A 15,128-nucleotide genomic window follows, 5' to 3' on the forward strand; every position below is an offset into this window, starting at 1 on the left:
CTACTGGGTCCAGCAAGCCTGGCCTTTAAAACAAATACGCTCCTGGGCAGTGGAGCCAATGTGGCCTGCTTTCCTGTTTGTATCATGTTTGGGCTCTTGTATGGCTTACAGCTGGGTGATGTTCAATGAGGACTGGTCTCGCACCAGCATCCTTCCCTCAGTGGCAGCATAAACGAGGTTTATCACTCCGAACTTGATGCCTGCTTCAGTGAGAGCTTAACGGCTCTGGGACTTTTCCACCTTTGTCAAATTTGACTGCATCCATTGGTGGATTCAGCAGTTATTCTAAGGGGAGATGGGACCAGGAGACTCAGGCCCTCACCCCTTGCTCAAGAGGTTGGGCCAGAAATCTCCAGCTGTGTTGGCAGTGAAGCACAGGAGCACGTCCACTGTTGCAGTCCCCTTTGATGGGAAAGCCAGGAAATGTCCTGATACTGAGGACAACGGATGGAAAATTATCCTGCAACTACATCAGAGGACTGACTGCATGTTACAAGTCTTGCAGATCTCAGAAATTGTTGTCATGAGGAAGTGCTGAGATCTCCATCCTTGATGTTTTGGGTTTCATTTTTGAACAGATTAGAAAAATATTCACCAAGAATGTGTTGTGTTTTAGGGTGGATAGTCTAGATGGGTTCTTGAGGTCTTCCCAGGTATGTTTTCTTCTGACCTATGGAAGGCATATCCTAAGAAGCATGGCATCAAGCAGGAAAAATACTAGACCCTTTAGTGCACTGCTTTTTCATAGCAGGGGGACATCTTAAGAAACTTGTGTTTAGGTCAGAGCACATCATTAAAATGTGCTGGCTGTCACAAGATGCTGGGGGTGAGCTGTAATTTAGTCTTTCTCCACTAACTGCTGCTGATTGAGTCTCTTGATCTAATAAGCTTGAGATGATGAATTGACCTGTTCTTTTCTCTCCTCATGCCCTGAAGACCTGGGACGATGAGCTGGAAAGATCGGCCCACGCTTGGGCTCAGCGATGCATCTGGGACCATGGGCCTAGTGCCCTCATCAGGTCAATTGGACAGAACTTGGCAGTTCACTGGGGCAGGTAAGAGTTGGGGTGCTACAAGCTCATTGCAAAGAGCAATTTATGGATCCTCCTTTAGAGCCAGTTGGAAAGGGTTGCCTTGTTGATGCTTCCTAGAGCTCTGGGGAGACAGAAGAAAAACTGAGAATCATTAATAGCTATCGCTTCGGTGAAATAGTTACAGTGATAACCTCACCTTCAGCTGACTGTTCGCAGAAAACCAGCATTGATGCGGGTTACTCCATTTGTCTGTATCTCTGGGTAACGCAGCTGTAATGTGCTTAAAGTCACTCTTACTCCTTAAGGAGGACAGCTACAGGAATCGTAGTCCTTGCTCCTAAATCTGCAGGTTCAGTGGGGGTTTCTGGAACCATGCTGAGAATCAGCTGAAAGCTGAAGTTTCTCAGAAGCAATGTCTGGACTCAGCTCCTACTTCAGAGCTTCATTATCTCATGCTGAATTTCCCAGAAGTATTTACCCAGCTCCTCATTTCTCTTTACTGAAACCGCTTTGCCATTTTTTTTTTTTTCAAATTTCTGGGGAAGGTTTTTAACCTAGAGTTGTTAACCCAGCTAGCAAACCTGACATTAAGGCTTCCAAATGGATTTGCCTCTTCATCTCGTGGTGAAATTTTTTTGTTGTTAAGCCTGTTATAGGTTAAACCTGCTTTATAAAGCAAACGTTTTTTATGTGCACAGGAGTCCTAATGAGTGGAAATGCAGTTATGCTTGTTGTAAATCAGGTAGAACTTGGCGGAAAGCAATGGAAATTTGCTGGTGTGAAATTGGTCCCATATAAAAATTGGGCCCATTTTTGTTGGCAGAATTAAATAATGATTGGAAAGTAGAGTGGTTAATCCACTGGAAACAAAGTCAAAAGATCTGGCTGTTCTTGGCTCACCTACAAGCATTCAAGATGTCCATGGGTTACTGATGGAGGTAGATCTAATCTCGCTCCCTTTGCAGTCACCGAGAGGAAAAAGAAATCAGGTTTACCTCAGTTTTTGCAGGAATCGGTCATAACTTGATTGCCTCAATTTCCTCTCCTGCAAAATAAGATTCGGAAAGTATTCACTTAATGATATCATGAGATTAAAGTTTTTAACATACTTTTCATGAATGATTTTTAATGAAGAGTTGGCTGAAAGAACAAACTCCAGTTAGTAATGATATAATTTGTGTTTCTGGCCGCTTGCTTCATGCGAGCTGTTGAAAGCAATAAATTGTAGTGGGTTTGAGGCACTGCTCCGCTTTGATAGGAGTTTGCAGATTGCTCTGCTCACTGTGTATGTAGCACACAAAATGCATATGAGTTTCTATAGGTAGTTTTAGCACCGTTCATGTTCCCCCAACCAAGTAGCATCAGTGCTGCAGCAGACAGCAATGTCTTGTGCCAAGTTTGCACAAAGAACACACAGGGTGTGCGGGGGCTTGGTGCAGAGGGCAATTGCTGTGATAAAAGGTGGGGTACGTGTGTAGGGCACCAACTACTCTGTACTACTAGCTCTTGGTGTGCTGTGAGCGTGAAAAAGCCTGCTCACTTTCAAAGGTCTTACACTATTAACTGCTAGTGTACTTCCAGATTTAGTAAATTGCTTGGTGGTAAAATAGGTACACGATGGCTTTTGGTTTAAGATGTTTGGCAAACCTTAACTTGTGTTTACTTTCAAAATACAACTTTCCGCCAAACTAAAAGTTTTTTGTGTGGAAAAGTCAGGAGGACATTTCAGGTCAGCGGCACTTGAAGAGCATGTCAAACCTATAAAAAGTACAGAAAGTCAGACTAGGCTGTGAATCTTACGGAAAAAACCAATCTTTAATGTTTTCAATGAGACTTTTTTCCTGATCAGTAGACCATGTTGCTGGGTTCTTTAAGCAACACCTTCTCAATGAATGGAACTTGCCGTAAGAATTTTGTCTATAAAAATTAGCAAAATTTCTATTAAAAAAATCTGAGCTTACAACATGGCAGGAAGCTACAGATATTGTTTGGAAACTTCTGTCAGAACATTGTGATTTACACTGTCTTTGCTCCTTCAGGTATCGGTCTCCAGCTTTCCACGTCCAGTCTTGGTATGACGAAGTTAAAGATTACACGTACCCCTATCCTCATGAGTGCAACCCATGGTGCCCGGAGAAATGCACAGGCTCTATGTGCACGCATTACACCCAGGTAAAGGAGATGGTGGGCTTTTGTACCTATAGTCTCTGCATCCCCACCATGCCCCGGCTGCCACTGCAACTTGTGCTCGCAGTGGGGTAGTTTGCTTATTTTCAATAACTGCGCTGCACTTGCAGATAGTCTGGGCCACAACAAACAAGATTGGCTGTGCCGTGAATGTCTGCAAGCAGATGAACGTCTGGGGAGAGATCTGGGAGAACGCTGTCTACCTGGTCTGCAACTACTCGCCGAAGTAAGGCGGATGAGCTGGGGTCTTTCCAACTTTCCTAAAACTGGCAGGTTGCTTAACTAGCCCAGGATCTGGGGAAGAGATTTCAGGCAGTCTAGACTGGTGGTTGTGGCTTTAAATTTTCTCTTTAGACAGCAGCAGAAGGCTGGTTCAAAACTTCTGAGCATTGCCCGGAAAACTGAATGAGGGGCCGAGGCCAGGCCGGGGCTTTGATGTTCCTGCCATGGGAAGGAGGAGGAGGAGATGGTCAGAACAGAGCTGGCGTGCGCTGCCGAGCGAGGCTTGCTCACTCCCTGCTGCTGGGAGGGGATGGGGTGGTGATTAACACCGCTCGGTGCTGCTCCAGCAACAGCCTCCCTACCCAGTCAGGTAGGCTGCGGAATGATGACACACTTTCACCCCCTCCCTGCAAAATCTGCTGGTTTAAACATACCGCTGCTTCATGCAAAGCCAGCCCTACGATGGTCACTGGTGGATGCAAAGCGAGCCAGGGCCCACTGCAAGGAGCTGCGAAGAGAAAAATTCCAGACCTGATGAGCTCCCCATGGCTTAAAAAAAAGATTGAAATACCTTATTGTGACTGATGCAGTTAACTCAATGGTTTGATTGAATTTCAAAATGAAAATCACGTTTGTTGGCCACTACATCCAAGAGAAGTTTCCTCCCTGGCAATGGCAATTAATATTTTCTCCATTGCTGGGTAATAGGAGAAATATTCTCACTCCAAGTCCTTGGAAATTTAAAACTTACCAACAAAATGAAATAGGGAAACCACTATCCAGAAATGAAGTGGCTTGGAAAGCATCTGACTTCTGGAGATAATAGGGCAGAATAACGCAGAGAAAAAGGATGTGCAGGTACAGAGCTGGCAGCCCATAGCACGATCCGGGCAGAGCCCTATGGCTGGATTGTCTAAGCCTCTCTCCCCACCTTAGCGACTGAGCACGTTATGCTCATGGTTTGGTGGGATCTAATAACCTGCTCCTCATAAGGAATCTTGCCATCTCCCATGGAGCTCCCACAGTGGGCTGGGCTATTTGCACGTCATCCATTCACGGCCACTTGATGGAAAAATACTCTATTTCTGCAGTTTCTGCTTAATCTTTTCTCTCTGGCATCAGTGCGCATTGTCCTCATCTAGCCTTGTAGGTGGAGACAGCTGAAAGAGCAGTAACTGAAGGGTTCATAGCCACGGGCTGAACTCCGGCTTCTTCAGCCTCCTCAGCCACTAATGTTTGCAGTACAGAGTACCAAAAAGGGCTTTTTTTTGTGGGTAGTTTCTTGAGGAGAATGGAATAATCCATTGATTTAGTTCTGTTTACAGAAGATCGCAGTGTTTATACTGAAGTTTAATGTAAAAGACATATGGCAAGCAATTTATCTAAGTAAACCCCTAAAAATGTCATCTTGGAGGTGAAATGAGGAGGAACATTTTTCTTACAAGGCTTTTCTGGGCTGTTTAGTCTTTGCTTAGTTGCTCTGGACCAGGATGATGTTTCCGTGGCCTCAGAGGCAAAAATAGGAACTTGAGGATGGCCAGGTTGGGTGAGGAAAAAGTGCTGACTTGGTTCCCAAATGATCTGGCATGAAGGTCCATGTACTTCTGATGTTTTTCTGTTTGGAAATGATTCCACATAGAAAACTGAGCAGCTTTTAAATGGTGAGCACTGTGCTCCAGACTGGATCATGCAGCTGCCTGGGGATGCTGCAGAAAATGGTGGGAGACTTGCAGCTCTGATGGAGAGAGGTGAAGGCAACCTTCACGCAAATGGAGGCCGCAGGCAGGCAGCCACGGAGCTCTCGCTGGAGAACGACAGGCAGCACAGGGATGGAAAGAGTGGGGACAGGCCATCTTTTCCCCATTTACAGCCCCCCTATCCAAGGATGAGCACCGCAGAAGCACCCATTTTCCCCGCACCCTTAGTGCCAGGTGATCTCAGGGGTTTGGGTGGATATTTGGGTGTCTGATGGGTGCACGTTTCTCCTGTGCTTGTAGGGGCAACTGGATCGGAGAAGCCCCGTACAAGACCGGCCGCCCTTGCTCCGAGTGCCCACCGAGCTATGGAGGAGGCTGCCAGAACAACCTCTGCTACAAAGGTTTGTGGGGGGGGGGCTTGGGGCACCCTCCTGGGTGGGGGAAAAGCCTGGAGCAAACTTGTGCCTGGGAACTTTTAATCAGAAGCAGCCACAGCTTTATGCACCTTTTAATTAGCCACCCTTAGTATTTCAACATCGCGACACGTGGTAAATCGGTGGCTGCTGCTGAAACCGAAAAGCCCTAAACTGCTTAAAACCTGGAGCTCGGCTTCAGGTCGTTTCCCCTGGTGAAATGAGAGCGAGCGCTTGGATGGGGGAAGCTGCTCTGAGCTTGCATGGGCTTGGCTCGGGAGCTCCAGCGGGACTTTGAGCACTGGCAGGCTATGGGCAGGAGCAATCCCATCCTTGCAGGGTTTGTTTGGGAAGGGAATGTTCTCCGGCGCTTCCCAGACGCAACGTGGGTGGGCAGAGCTTGGCTGCCTGCCCTGCTCCTTCAGGGGCCGGGGATGGAGTGCTTCCCTCTCTCACCACCTTGGTTTTCACGGCTGCAAAATGAATACAGTGATTCGTGTCTCTTGGAGGAGAAGAGGGGATCATGGACAGTTTTTCCTGACACGTGGAGTTCTCTGAAAAATACTATTCACATGGAAACCTGCAGTGAAGCAGTGCTGATCTCCAGCCCTTGGGGGATTTTCTGGGGTCATGCATTGAGAGCGGTTTTCTTCTCCTGTATGTTTTGCTTCACAGAGAACTGGGCTCTTAGAAACAGGCAGGTTCCCTGGAGACTTGTCCAAAGCAGAAGCTTATTTTGCTGCAACTTTGCATTTATCATTTTTAGCTTGGGGATGCGGGTCCAGGGGCAGGTCCCTGGGGTGCAGGTGGGCTGCAGCAGGGAGAGGGGAGCGGGTGGTAGAAAGCCCTCTCAGAGCCACCATCCATTGTCCCTTTGTCTGCAGCGTTCCTCTCCTCAGTGAGGATGAGGGCGGCGCAGGGTTTCAGGTAGGACTGGCCAAGCAGAATGATTTTTGCTGGCACTGGTTCCCAAGTCCCTTTGGCCGGCTGCAACAGCAGGCAGCTTGTTCTCCATCGAAGGGTAAAGCAAGGGATAAACCCACCGCAGGTGCTAAAGCCAGGATCATGCTATAGCAGGACCTGTGCTTTACCAGAGGAGTGGCTGAAGCCGTGCCGATGGGAGGGTCTGAAGAAGCAAACTCAGGTGGGAAGAGAAGAGGTTTCAGCCACCTTCCAAAGTACAAGGGCCCTCTTCTTGCATCCTTCGCCAAATCTGTGTTTTCCTCCAGAGAGAAAGAGCTGTACGGGAAACAACAGGAGAAATATCAGCACTTTTTTCACTATTTAGTGAAATACTTCAAACCTTTATGCTCTAAATGCAGCTTTGTGTGCAGAGGAGTGAGAGAGGAGCAGATCTTCCCTCCTGGTGCTGCACCTGCCCTGGCAGTAGCCTTGTGGTGCCTTTAACTGACGTTTTTGAGTTTCCAACTATTTAACAGCAGATCCTCATCAAACCAAATTGCCTCCCTTGAAATATGAACCTGTCTGACTTCCCCCCTTCATAATGTGAACACGCTGGAATTATTTTTAATTCCCTCTTCTAACAAGATTACCGTTATGAAGATCCTGGCATCAGTGAGACGGATGAGACTAATGAAGTGGAGATTTCACAGGTCATGGACCAAAAGCCAGTGCAGTTCTACCCTCCAGAAAGCAAGCCCAGCAAACCCATCAAGCCCAAGAAAATCACCCCAGACTCCTACATGAGTAAGATAGCCTCTTTCTTTTTCAGCTCCTATAAGTTTTAAAGTACCTCTATGGGAAAAGGTGTGGAAAGTGATGAGGACACTCACCGAAAAAAAAACTGGGAGGAAGTTTGAGTGGAATGGGAGGTAATCTGTGCAAAAATTTACTGTTAGCCTGCCAGAAGTGGGGAGCAAATCTTTTCAGAAGCTTTCAAACTCTGCAATAGTTATTTGCTCTTTTAAAACAAGGAAGTATTGATAAACTGAAGGTCCCCAGATCAGTAATCACTTTAGGAAATACTGGTTTTATTTTCCATTTAAAACACTCTACAGACAGCAGCTACCCCCTTTGCAGCTTTTGGTTTTTTTTTAATTTTAAATTTTTTTTTTTCTTGCTTGGGAAGATTTCTGAAGTTGTCTGTGGAGCTGGTAGTACTTCCTCAGTTGTTTTCTAATCACTGTTAATTAAAAGAGACTTATTGTGAAAACAAGGTGAGGCAAGCCAATGCATCCTTTTCAAGTTTATCTACCAGCATCTTGAGAGTCTGTAATTAAATGGCAAATGAGAGCTCTGACTGCAGACCTCGGGCTGTAAATCAAAGCCTTCAGCTGTCAGCTGGTTCTTCCTTGCTACTATTTCCAAAGACACCTGTGTCAGGTGAAGGAGTAAAGAGGCATGAACTGCTTCAGGCTGGGTTGGTCTATGGTAAGATTTTATCTTGTTGCACCAAAGGCCTGCAGGAAAGGTGCATGTTGTTTACTCATCTCCGTAGCTCGATAGCAGGCTTTCCTTTTTAAAATATGTATTTATTTTATTTTTTTCTCCCCAGCACAAGTCATTACCTGTGAAACCAAGATGAGAGACAAATGCAGAGGCTCAACATGCAACAGGTAGTCTTTTATTTATAACTTCTGGAGTGCTGTGGGAAAAAGTGGCCTAAAAATTGTCCAGATCTGGCAAACATACGATAGGCTATACTATGTATTTTTTTGTGCCTAGATAGGTAGATCTTTTTTGGGGAAAAAAAAAAAGAAAAGCCTTAATTTGTCTTAATACAAAGCCTTCAGCCAAGCCTAGCAATAAGGTGACTAGTTTATTTTATTCAGCCATGATGACACACAGTTTCAGTTCTCCAAAATAATTTAATAAATTTTGACAGAGTCATTTTTGAACCTTTCATGCATTCCACCGCTGTCCAGGCCAGACCAATAATTCATGGCTTGTCCCCTCCCAGCCAGTCAAGACCTTTTGGTTAAGGTTTCTGCAAAGAACGGGACAGTTTATCACTTGGAGAAAAACCAAATCCACAGAATCTAAATATTGGTCGGGCTTTTAAGGAGGGTGGAGAAACTGGTTTAAAAAGTAGCTATTTTGCAATCTTGTTTTTAAATGGAATAGTTACATGACATGAATGGAATGACTATTAAATGAAATAGAGTCAAAATGTGTTTTTCTTGAATTGTTTTTTCGCCACCCTCAAAGATATGTATCTTTACTAGGTATTTGTGCCCAGCTGGCTGCTTGTACAGTAAGGGAAAGATCTTTGGAACATTTTATTATGAGAGTGTAAGTACCTTTTAATAGCTCATAGGTGTAATTTGTGGGGAGTTAGCGGTAAGAACAGAAATGGGAAATGCCAACAATTCTAGTGTAATTTGGCTTTTAGTATTCTCCAGTTGTGGTGCTGTAGAATGGTGCTAATAATGATTATCTGTATTTTCCTCATCTTAGTGATGAAAAAAAGCCATCTGGAAAGGCAAAGTGATTCCAGACTTGATTTTGTCATGAATGCCCTTGATGTGCAATGAAACCCATGGAAACTGAGGGATGGAGATCAACACACAGCTCTTACAAAGATCTCTTCTTTAGTGTGGGCAGCTGTCATGCTGAATAGAAACTTTATATGAAAAACACTGAAAAATGTTGCAACTAAATAATATTTTGGGCTGATTTGCTGTGGATCTTGAATTAGCAAGATAATTTATAAATAAAGCATGGCACTATATTCCCATCAAAATTACTTTTGGGGTGAAGAAATGTTGAAGATAAAAGGGTTTTGGTGTAAAAGCTTTCCCCATTCTCGCTGTTGGTGCATGATTGCATTACCCACGATACGTCTTTGCCGTGCAACTTCTGTCATTGCAGACAGCCGCCTCCTCCAAGTGGTTTCAGCAGAAATATTTTGGGTTTGAATATTTTGTTGAGAACTGGAAATATTTCATACTGATTGTTAATTTCCAAAGCTGCTTTTCTTCTAAATTGTATCTAAATGTATGATTTTGTTATTTAAAAAAAGCTTGCCATTCAACCAGGCAGTTCTTGAAATAATAATAATAATAAAAGAATAAGGCTGTGTTGGGAGAGTAAGATTTAACAACTAGATTCCAAAGGAGTGTACTCAGCTTATTTTCCATTTGGCGCTTTGGTGGTGGTTTCATTTCTTCCTTTTTTGCACAGCACTTGGTCAGCATTGCTCCATGAATGAGATTTATTTCACACACTATTTGTATTTCTGCTCTTGTCAGTCATCAAGCATATGTCGTGCTGCAATTCATTATGGCATCCTGGATAATAAAGGAGGACTGGTTGATATCACGAGGAAGGGGAGGACACCAGCTTTTGTGAAGTCTACCAGAAATGGTGTGGAGTCTTTCAGGTACTACCTTCAAGAAAAAAAAGATTGTCTTTTCTTTAAATATATGCAGATGTTCAGTTGTGTTTGTTGCTTATTTATAGACATAGCAATTAAAGTAATTCTTGTATGCTTATTTTTTTTAATAAAGACTTTTGTTTGCTTGTTTTTCAGGAAAAGTAAGCCTTCAAATGCATTCATGGTTTCCAAAGTCACAAGTAAGTTTTAAAAGTTGAGAAGAAACCATTGCTGCTAGAATTTTATGGGATACTTGAAAACATCATTCTTACAGTGCTCTTTTTCATTTTAAGTGGTCATGTCAAATGGTTCAGTACAACTAAACCCTAGAGTGGTGATTCATCACCCACCATGGGCAATTCCACCATCAACAGTCTCCTTTTTCTGTAGGCATCTAAGAGGAAGGTACAGAAAAAAGTGCTCATAAGCCATTTCCAGCAGCATCTCCCGGTGATGGCTCACCATGAGGTCCAAACTTCAGCTGCAGTGTCACAAGATGCTGACAATAAAGTGGCAGAAGATGAGCCATCCTTGTATGAAAGCCTCAGTCTAGTGTGAACATTGTATAAAACCTGAAAAAAAGAGTACCTAATATAATAGTGCAATAGTATAATGAAACACATAATACATACAAAATTAGTTTATAGCAGTGAGTCACAATATTTATGATAAGCATATAAATAAATACTGTAGAGTTCTGTTTTTTAAACAATTCCCACTTTCTGAATATCTTTGAATAATTCCTCCTTCATAATCATAATTTTGATTAGATCCACTTGATCCACTTTCAGGGAAGATTATAAGTGTCAGGTTATTTGGACTCCATGTCTGGACCTGTGGCAAAAATATGCTGTCCTGTAGGTCAGCTGCTTTTCTCTTTTGAAAGCTGTGGTATTTGAAGAGCACGTTGTAGTATGGTAGCAGGATTTCTGCTGGAGAGCTGGTCAGCCCTCTCCTGGGTGCATGCTGCTGGTAACAGAGCAAGCAGCTTTCCTCCTGGTGCCATCAGCTGGACATGGGTCTCGGCAGATGCGTTGTGTGACTGTGACTTTTGTTCTCTGCAGCTGCCTGAGCTATTAGGTCTAGTAATTTGCTTTTCCAATATTTATTTCTGCAGCACAGACTCTGGATTGCTATACTACAGTGGCTGAGCTGTGCCAATTCAAAAAGCCAGCAACCCATTGCCCAAGGTAACTCTGTGCTATGAGCATGACCCTGCTGATGCTCAGCTTAAACCCAATCTGTTCTGAGGATGGAGGATGCTGAGGTCACCAGATCTGAGACCTAGCAGGAATGGAGCTGACTTTACCAGATGAAGTGGAAGAGGGGGTTGGGAATGGCATGCTTCCTCCTGCCACTCTGCTTTTCTTGACATCGTGATAGAAAACGCATGTGAAGTTTTTGGACTGCTTCAGTAACATATAGAATGCTAAACCATGTCCTGAAGTGCCATATCTACATATTTTTTGGACACCTCCGGGGATGGTGACTGCACCACTTCCCTGGGCAGCCTGTTCTAATTCCTGACCACTCTTTCAGTAGAGAAATTTTTCCTAATATCCGATTTAATCCTTCCCTGAAGCAACTTGAGGCCATCGCCTCTCATCCTGTCACTAGTTACTTGGGAGAAGAGACCAACGTCCACCTCACTACAATCTCCTTTCAGGTAGTTGTAGAGAGCGATAAGGTCTCCCCTCAGCCTCCTCTTCTCCAGACTGAACAACCCCAGTTCCTTCAGCCGTTCCTCATAAAATTTGTGCCCTAGACCCTTCACCAGCCTCATTGCCCTTCTCCGGACACACCCCAACCCCTCAATGTCCTTCTTGTAGTGAGGGCCCCAAAACTGGATGCAATATTCAAGGTGCGATCTGACCAGTGCTGAGTACAGGGGAACGATCACTTCCCTACTTTTGCTGGCCACACCATTCCTGATACAAGCCAGGATGCTGTTGGCCTTCTTGGCCACCTGGGCACACTGCTGGCTCATGTTCAGCTGGCTGCCAACTAGCACTCCCAGGTCCTTTTCTGCCGGGCCACTTTGCAGCCACTCTTCCCCAAGCTTGTAGCATTGCGTGGGGTTGTAGTGACCCAGGTGCAGGACCTGACACTTGGCCGTGTTGAACCTCATACAGTTGGCCTTGGCCCATTGATCCAGCCTGTCCAGATCCCTCTGCAGAGCCTTCTGACCCTCTAGCAGATCAACACTCCCACTCAGCTTGCTGTTATCTGCAAACTTACTGAGGGAGGACTCGATCCCCTCATCCAGATTTTTGGTAAAGATGTTAAACAGGACTGGCCCAAATACTGGTCCCTGGGGATCACCACTTGTGACTGGCCACCAGCTGGATTTAATTCCATTCACCACCACTCTCTGGGCTTGTTCATCCAGCCAGTTTTTTACCCAGCGAAGTGTACATCAAGTATAAGTCAGGCTATGTGATCCCATTTCAGCACACTCCTATGAATGAGCGTGCATCTTCACACTCTGCCTTTATTCTCCTGCGCTTGATGCATTTTGGATGTGGTTTTCCTTTCCACCTTAAAACATGGAAGAAGTTTGTTCTAGAAAGCTGCTTTGTGCAGGTGTAAGTTGTGGCAGAGCAGGGGGACACAAACATGTGCAAATAATTATGTGCACAGCATTGTGCAAAAATATAGGTACTACCATTTGAAAATGTCACAAAAGACCAATTCCTCTTACTGCTCTAAAGCCCTCTCTTTGCAGTTCTGCAGTAACTACCAAATGTCATCTGAGGGGAACAAATAATTGAATTCACTGTTGCCACCTGCAGACCAGATGCAGGCACTTGAAATCTCCCAAGAATGCAGCTTGCTTTCCTGTTGAGCCTTGATATAGAGAATAAATATGAATAAATTGTTTTCTAGGATTTATTGTCCAGCCCACTGTAAAGATGAGCCATCGTACTGGGCACCGGTGTTTGGCACAAACGTTTATGCAGATGTGAGTATGCTCCTTTTCCTGAAGACCCTGCGTATCATGATGTGATCCCTCTGCGATTTAGGGAAGAGAGTCAAACTCTCCGTGATCATTGCGATGTGGGGATGGGTTAACGGGGATGAAGGAAGAAGTAGCACCAACAGCTATGACACCAGGCGGGGGTCAGCGGGCTTGGGGAGCCCTTCTGCTCTCCAGCACTGACTTATTCGTATGGACTTGAGCAGGTTACTTAACTGCTCTGTGCCTTAGGGGCTATGGCTGTGAAACGATGGTAGCACTTCTCTGCCTTTGCAAAGTCTTTTGGAATCTACAGATGAGCATCACAGGGCTTTTATTGTATGCTGTCACACTATATAGTTGGCAAAAATAGGCCTTCTTCCTCCTCTCCTGTCCTCCTCTTTCTGGGGGCTGAACAGCATTTTTGAGCAGTTGGGAAACAGCGCAGAGCAGTGGGAAGAAAGCATGCGAGTTGGTTTTATTGGTTTGTTTTTCTAAACTCTGCTCATGGGGATGACCAGAGACTTAATGCTAAGACTAGGCAAAGAGTAATTTTTTTAATATTAGGCCTCTAAAAATTGGGTTTCAACGTTTTTCCATTTGCGGGTGCCTTTTTTTTTTCTTTTCCCATCAAAGATTTTGTTTTGAAACGCCAGCTCCCTGGCTGGTGTGTAGCCTGTAGGGACACGTTTTCTGAAGGCCCGGGGGAAGCAATAAGCAGATCGTGAACCCCCAGCTTGGAGTCACCGTGGAGCTTTGCAAACTCCTGAGGAAAAAACCTGCTGCAGAAATCATACACTAATTTGGGGCAAGCAATTTTGAAAACAATTTAAAGAAACCCCTAGTTTTTATTTTCCTTGAGACCAATTTTTTTAAACGTAGAGCTGCACTAACAGCTAGACTAACTGATGTGCCTATTCATCGGGCAGCTACCACCCCACGGTACCTGACTCTGTGCATGCCGCGACCTGCAGGAAATGGGAAATAGTTTTTTTCCCTTTAACTGTGTACAAAACCACCTCAGATCACCCCTGAACAGGGCCTGTGATTACAAAGGTATTAAGCAAGGACCAGCATTCCGGGCTGGCATTGTTTCCTTATTTGTACTGACTCAAAAGGATTAGTGTCCTTTAATGAATCACAAGTTCCATTTCCTATGGTACCCCCTGGGTATTGTTTCATAAACAGGGGCATGGACTGTGATTTGGGAGGGAAATAAAACAGAAAAAAAGTACTTGTCCACTTCCTAGAGGGTCTGGCTAACCTTTTTCTGGACTACTGTACTAATAGCGTGGTACAGGTGTAATAAGGAAAGTAGGTTTTTATGAGTGTGAGATTAGAAGCAAAGCAGGTGAAACCAGCTGGGAAAAAGGAGTTTGAGGAGGCTGTGGAACTTGCTGCCAAGGGAGAGGTATTGATGTTCAGAAATGCTCTGGCTGGAAAGCTGACAAGAGAAACACACATGCCGTGCAGGGAGAGTTTGGGCAAAGGCTTTTCCCTGGGAGCATGGGCTGTGCAGGGATGCTCTCCAGGAGGGGATGCTGTGAATTAACCCAAGCCTGCAGCTGGAGAATAACTAAAGCAGGCAATAAGCTGGATGAGACAAGTGCTATTCTTCTGGGAGGGCTCTTTGTCTTCATGCATAGAGTCATGACCCTGGGGGAACTTGTGCCCCAACAGTGTCTTCTTAAATAAGTTATCTAAAAGAAAATTAAGCATTCTGCCAGTTTCCAGTTTACACTCCCTGCAAGGTGCCCTTTTAGCACCTTCTCCAAAACAGCTAAATGCTCTGGCAGGTAAGGAGCCGATAGTCCAAGCTGTGGTGACAAAAATACTTGGCTAGTCTATGTAATCACCTGATTCACTGTGCTTTTGATTCGAGATAGCATTCACATTTACATGATCCCAGGAAGGCATGTGAAATTTCATTTTTTGCCATGAAGAACAGAACTGCAACATGAAGAATTGGCAATTTTTCTGAGATAAGTCTGATTTTTATCCAGGCGGTGCAGGCACCACTATCTCCGTTTGAGTTAAGGAATTTTTACCAATTTTAAATGCACTCTGATTGGACTTTTTTTGCTCATCATTATAAAATTATCGTGGATTGTGTGTTTATAAGATCATCTCCTGGGTACTCCTGGTGGCTTAAAGCACAAAGAGATATTGGAAGCCTTTTCTTTAAAATCAGTGCAGGAAGTAGTTCATAGTGAAATTAGTAAGACTATGGAACAGGGACATAGAGGAGGCTTAAATTTGGGGTAAATGAACAAAATGCAAGAA

At 44.5% G+C, this 15,128-nt stretch overlaps 1 protein-coding gene across 2 annotated transcripts in view; it reads left to right on the forward strand.

Moving 5' to 3' along the window:
* The window catches only part of CRISPLD2 (cysteine rich secretory protein LCCL domain containing 2), a 32,346-nt gene that overhangs the window by 8,898 nt on the left and 8,320 nt on the right, over positions 1–15,128 (forward strand). For both annotated transcript variants that reach the window (XM_075433924.1, XM_075433925.1), the window contains exons 3-13: positions 937–1,055; positions 3,074–3,206; positions 3,332–3,447; positions 5,441–5,541; positions 7,102–7,260; positions 8,069–8,129; positions 8,739–8,805; positions 9,765–9,895; positions 10,046–10,089; positions 11,007–11,079; positions 12,776–12,851. In XM_075433924.1, coding sequence (XP_075290039.1) covers positions 937–1,055; positions 3,074–3,206; positions 3,332–3,447; positions 5,441–5,541; positions 7,102–7,260; positions 8,069–8,129; positions 8,739–8,805; positions 9,765–9,895; positions 10,046–10,089; positions 11,007–11,079; positions 12,776–12,851 — 1,080 coding nt within the window. The remainder of the gene's footprint in view (positions 1–936; positions 1,056–3,073; positions 3,207–3,331; positions 3,448–5,440; positions 5,542–7,101; positions 7,261–8,068; positions 8,130–8,738; positions 8,806–9,764; positions 9,896–10,045; positions 10,090–11,006; positions 11,080–12,775; positions 12,852–15,128) is intronic.

The sequence above is a fragment of the Opisthocomus hoazin genome, chromosome 12, assembly GCF_030867145.1.
Source record: "Opisthocomus hoazin isolate bOpiHoa1 chromosome 12, bOpiHoa1.hap1, whole genome shotgun sequence".
NCBI classification, from domain to species: domain Eukaryota; kingdom Metazoa; phylum Chordata; class Aves; order Opisthocomiformes; family Opisthocomidae; genus Opisthocomus; species Opisthocomus hoazin.